The sequence below is a fragment of the Nerophis ophidion genome, linkage group LG02 (genome assembly GCF_033978795.1).
Source record: "Nerophis ophidion isolate RoL-2023_Sa linkage group LG02, RoL_Noph_v1.0, whole genome shotgun sequence".
In the NCBI taxonomy this organism is placed as follows: Eukaryota; Metazoa; Chordata; class Actinopteri; order Syngnathiformes; family Syngnathidae; genus Nerophis; species Nerophis ophidion.
Window position 1 is genome coordinate 84,133,957 of NC_084612.1, and position 6,000 is coordinate 84,139,956.

Sequence of the window (6,000 nt, forward strand, 5' to 3'; positions counted from 1 at the left end):
TCCATAGTGGATCTAACATAATAGTGTGAGTCCAGTCCATAGTGGATCTAACATAATAGTGAGAGTCCAGTCCATAGTGGATCTAACATAATAGTGAGAGTCCAGTCCATAGTGGATCTAACATAATAGTGACAGTCCAGTCCATAGTAGATCTAACATAATAGTGAGAGTCCAGTCCATAGTGGATCTAACATAATAGTGAGAGTCCAGTCCATAGTGGATCTAACATAATAGTGAGAGTCCAGTCCATAGTGGATCTAACATAATAGTGTGAGTCCAGTCCATAGTGGATCTAACATAATAGTGAGATTCCAGTCCATAGTGGATTTAACATAATAGTGAGAGTCCAGTCCATAGTGGATCTAACATAATATTGTGAAAGTCCAGTCCATAGTGGATCTAACATAATAGTGAGAGTCCAGTTCATAGTGGATCTAACATAATAGTGAGAGTCCAGTCCAGCAGAAGACCATCCCAAACAGGGTCTGGTCAGCAACACAGATAAGAAGCCTGCTCCAATAAATGACTTTGTTCCTTGTCCTTTGTCACCAGGATGGCAACTTCACCCGAGCAGATGTCCTCCCTGAAGATCCTCCCGTGCCCAACGTGGGCCAGTCCTCCTTTGCTGATTTCGGTGAGTGATTTCCCAAGACTGCTGGGCAAGACTTGCAGACGTGAGACAGAATCTTCATCAAGCTAAAGGTTCTTAGAAAGTGCGACTAGAGCGAGACCGGATTTAAGTCCAATCCGGTCTCGCTCCTCCGCTAAATCCTCCAAGCTTCCTCTCGCATGTTGAAGTCGTGCAGTCGAGACTTTGTGGAGCAGACAGGATCATCTGCCAGCTGCAACACACCTTTTGTCACCTCTTAGTCTCTAGAACACTCTCTGTTGGCCTTGTGTCACCTCTTAGTCCCTAGAACACTCTCTGTTGGCCTTTTGTCACCTCTTAGTCCCTAGACCACTCTCTGTTGGCCTTTTGTCACCTCTTAGTCCCTAGAACACTCTCTGTTGGCCTTGTGTCACCTCTTAGTCCCTAGAACACTCTCTGTTGGCCTTTTGTCACCTCTTAGTCCCTAGAACACTCTCTGTTGGCCTTTTGTCACCTCTTAGTCCCTAGACCACTCTCTGTTGGCCTTTTGTCACCTCTTAGTCCCTAGAACACTCTCTGTTGGCCTTTTGTCACCTCTTAGTCCCTAGACCACTCTCTGTTGGCCTTTTGTCACCTCTTAGTCCCTAGAACACTCTCTGTTGGCCTTTTGTCACCTCTTAGTCCCTAGAACACTCTCTGTTGGACCTTTTGTCACCTCTTAGTCCCTAGAACATTCTCTATTGGCCTTTTGTCACCTCTTAGTCCCTAGAACATGCTCTGTTGGCCTTTTGTCACCTCTTAGTACCTAGAACACCCTCTGTTGGCCTTGTGTCACCTCTTAGTACCTAGAACACTCTCTGTTGGCCTTTTGTCACCTCTTAGTCCCTAGTACATTCTCTGTTGGCCTTTTGTCACCTCTTAGTCCCTAGGACATTCTCTGTTGGCCTTTTGTCACCTCTTAGTCCCTAGAACAATCTCTGTTGGCCTTTTGTCACCTCTTAGTCCCCAGAACATTCTCTGTTGGCCTTTTGTCACCTCTTAGTCCCTAGAACATTCTCTGTTGGCCTTTTGTCACCTCTTAGTCCCTAGAACAATCTCTGTTGGCCTTTTGTCACCTCTTAGTCCCTAGGACATTCTCTGTTGGCCTTTTGTCACCTCTTAGTCCCTAGAACACCCTCTGTTGGCCTTTTGTCACCTCTTAGTCCCTAGAACACTCTCTGTTGGCCTTTTGTCACCTCTTAGTCCCTAGAACACTCTCTGTTGGACCTTTTGTCACCTCTTAGTCCCTAGAACATTCTCTATTGGCCTTTTGTCACCTCTTAGTCCCTAGAACATGCTCTGTTGGCCTTTTGTCACCGCTTAGTCCCTATACAATTCTCTGTTGGCCTTTTGTCACCTCTTAGTCCCTAGGACACTCTCTGTTGGCCTTTTGTCACCTCTTAGTCCCTTGAACACTCTCTGTTGGCCTTTTGTCACCTCTTAGTCCCTAGAACATTCTCTGTTGGACCTTTTGTCACCTCTTAGTCCCTAGAACAATCTCTGTTGGCCTTTTGTCACCTCTTAGTCCCTAGAACATTCTCTATTGGCCTTTTGTCACCTCTTAGTCCCTAGAACATGCTCTGTTGGCCTTTTGTCACCGCTTAGTCCCTAGAACATTCTCTGTTGGCCTTTTGTCACCTCTTAGTCCCTAGAACACTCTCTGTTGGCCTTTTGTCACCTCTTAGTCCCTAGAACAATCTCTGTTGGCCTTTTGTCACCTCTTAGTCCCTAGAACAATCTCTTTTGGCCTTTTGTCACCTCTTAGTCCCTCGAACATTCTCTGTTGGCCTTTTGTCACCTCTTAGTCCCTAGAACATTCACTGTTGGCCTCACGTTTACATTTATCTGCCACCTCCTGGCAGCTGTCTAGGTGCCACAAAGTGCTCCAGCATTACAGCTAGTGCCATCCTACTTTAGTCGGTGCCATCCTACGTTAGCCAATACCCTTCTACGTTAGCCAGTGCCATCCTACTTTAGCCAGTGCCATCCTACTTTAGCCATTGCTGTCCTACGTTAGCCAGTGCCATCCTACGTTAGCCAGTGCCCTCCTACGTTGGCCAGTGCCATCCTACTTCAGCCGGTGCCATCTTGCTTTAGCCGGTGCCATCCTACGTTAGCCAGTAACATCCTACGTTAGCCAGTGCCAACCTACTTTAGCCAGTGCCATCCTACGTTAGCCAATGCCATGCTACTTTTAGCTGGTGCCATCCTATGTTAGCCGGTGGTGTCCTACGTTAAATGGTGCCGTCCTACATTAGCCGATGCCATCCTACGTTAGCTGGTCCTATCCTCCGTTAGCAGATGCCATCCTACGTTATCCGGTGCCGTCTTACTTTAGCCAGTGCCATCCTACACTAGCCAGTGCGTTCCTCCTAAGTTTTGCTGGTGCCGTCTTACGTTAGCCGGTGGCATCTTACGTTAATTGTTGCCGTCTTACGTTAACCTATGCCATCTTTTGTTAGCCAATGCTATCCTACATTAGCTGGTCCTATCCTCCGTTAGCAGATGCCATCCTAGGTTATCCGGTGCCGTCTTACTTTAGCTGGTGCCATCCTACGTTAGCTGGTGCCGTCCTACGTTAAATGGTGCCGTCCTACATTAGCCCAAGCCATCTTTTGTTAGCCGATGCCGTCCTACCTTAGCCGGTCCTATCCTCCGTTAGCAGATGCCATCCTACATTATCCAGTCCCGTCTTACTTTAGCCGGTGCCATCCTACACTAGCCAGTGCGTTCCTCCTAAATTAGCCGGTGCCGTCTTACGTTAGCCGGTGGTGTCCTACGTTAATTGTTGCCATCTTACGTTAACCTATGCCAGCTTTTGTTAGTGGATGCCATCCTACGTTAGCTGGTCCTATCCTCCGTTAGCAGATGCCATCCTAGATTATCCGGTGCCGTCTTACTTTAGCCGATGCCATCCTACGTTAGCTGGTCCTATCCTCCGTTAGCAGATGCCATCCTAGATTATCCGGTGCCGTCTTACTTTAGCCGATGCCATCCTACGTTAGCTGGTCCTATCCTCCGTTAGCAGATGCCATCCTAGGTTATCCGGTGCCGTCTTACTTTAGCCAATGCCATCCTATGTTAGCTGGTCCTATCCTCCGTTAGCAGATGCCATCCTAGGTTATTCGGTGCCGTCTTACTTTAGCCGATGCCATCCTACGTTAGCTGGTCCTATCCTCCGTTAGCAGATGCCATCTTAGGTTATCCGGTACAGTCTTACTTTAGCCAGTGCCATCCTACGTTAGCTGGTCCTATCCTCCGTTAGCAGATGCCATCCTACGTTATCGGGTGCCGTCTTACTTTAGCCAGTGCCATCCTACGTTAGCTGGTCCTATTCTCCGTTAGCAGATGCCAACCTACATTAGCCAGTGCCGTCCTCCTATGTTAGCCGGTGCCGTCTTACGTTAGCCGGTGGTGTCCTACGTTGATTGTCGCCATCTTACTTTAACCTATGCCATCTTTTGTTAGCCGGTGCCATCCTACGCTAGCTGGTCCTATCCTCCGTTAGCAGATGCCATCCTAGGTTATCCGGTACAGTCTTACTTTAGCCAGTGCCATCCTACGTTAGCTGGTCCTATCCTCCGTTAGCAGATGCTATCCTACGTTATCCGGTGCCGTCCTACACTAGCTGGTCCTATCCTACGTTAGCCAGTGCCAGCCTACATTAGCCAGTGCCGTCCTCCTATGTTAGCCGGTGCCATCTTACGTTAGCCGGTGGCGTCCAACGTTAGCTGATGCCGTTTTACTTTAGCCGGTGCCGTCCTACAATAGCCAGTCTTGTCCTAATTTAGCCAGTCTTGTCCTACTTTAGCCAGTACCAGTCTACACTAGCCAGTGCCGTCCTCTTAAGTTAGCCGGTTCCATCCTAGGTTAGGCAGTGCCGTCCTACTAAGTTAGCCGGTGGCGGTCTACGTTAGCCGGTGCCGTCCTACAATAGCAGTGGCGGGGGGAAAGTGGGCGGGGCTACAAAAACTCACGTTACAGCCAGCAAGTGGATGAATTACTGTTGTATTGTGTGATCAGATCAAGTACTTTACCTTTATTTTGATAGTCCTAATTCACTTTTTGAAAGGTACTCTCACACACACACACACACACACACACACACACACACACACACACACACAATGAATGATACACTGATTGTTATTGGCAGGATGAGCGTGTTAATCCCTCTGCTGCTCAGGGTGCCCATCAAATATTTACTGAACAAAGTCCAGCTACTTAAATGGGCAATAATGTATGAGTCAGAGGGGGAGCGACCTACACACCACAGGGGGTGAGTGCGTGTGTGTGTGTGTGTGTGTGTGTGTGTGTGTGTTTAATGCCGCCTCTCTAAGGGCCACAACCCTATTTGTTGGAATCCAAAGCTGGCGTCAACAAAGAAGTCTTTTGGCCACTTTCATCTAATTCCATCACGTCTTCTCGCCCCTCGGCTCACAAGTGTCACTTCCACACTCCGCCCCCCCCCCTCGTTAGGCGAGGATGGAGGCCTCCCAGGGTCACGCTCCTCCTTAGAATCCGACACATTTAGAGGAAGAGAGAGCGAGAGCTGCCTTCCAGGATGAGATATTCTCTTATCTGTCATTCTGCTTGACCTCGCTGCTCCTCGTGCTCCGTCTGCTCTTTAGGTCGGCTCGCTTTTGCTTCTGTGGGCCTGCTCTCATGGTGGAGGAGGCAGGGAGTGTGTGTGCTGCAAGAAGCAGGCAGTCAAGGAAGGAAGAGGGAAGCTGTATGGTGGGGATCATGACTCAAAGCAGCCAGGCTCATTGATGATAAGAATAGGCCTGAAGGAAGGTGGAACGGAAGGAAAAAGTGAGAAGGAGGTAGGAAGTGTGTGTGCAAGCAGGCAAGGAAGAGGAAAGAAGGAAGCTGTATGGTGAGGACCGTGACTCAAAGCAGCCAGGTTCGTTGATGATAAGAATAGGCCTGAAGGAAGGTGGAACGCAAGGAAAAAGTGAGAAGGAGGTAGGAAGTGTGTGTGCAAGCAGGCAAGGAAGAGGAAAGAAGGAAGCTGTACGGTGAGGACCGTGACTCAAAGCAGCCAGGTTCGTTGATGATAAGAATAGGCCTGAAGGAAGGTGGAACGGAAGGAAAAAGTGAGAAGGAGGTAGGAAGTGTGTGTGCAAGCGGGCAGTCAAGGAAGGAAGAGGGAAGCTGTATGGTGGGGACCCTGACTCAATGCAGCCAGGCTTATTGATGATAAGAATAGGCCTGAAGGAAGGTGGAAAGGAAGGGACCAGTGAGAAGGAGGTAGGAATTGTGTGTACCCCTAGAAGGAGGCAGTAACACAAGAGGGGGGGAGGCTCCTAGAAAGGAGGCAGGCAAGGAAGGAAGCGGGAAGCTGTATGGTGGGGACCATGACTCAAAGC

At 49.0% G+C, this 6,000-nt stretch overlaps 1 protein-coding gene across 1 annotated transcript in view; it reads left to right on the forward strand.

Moving 5' to 3' along the window:
- Nucleotides 1-6,000, forward strand: part of itfg1 (integrin alpha FG-GAP repeat containing 1) — a 365,012-nt gene that overhangs the window by 122,547 nt on the left and 236,465 nt on the right. Inside the window, exon 8 of the mRNA XM_061892519.1 lies at nucleotides 553-634. Coding sequence (XP_061748503.1) covers nucleotides 553-634 — 82 coding nt within the window. The remainder of the gene's footprint in view (nucleotides 1-552; nucleotides 635-6,000) is intronic.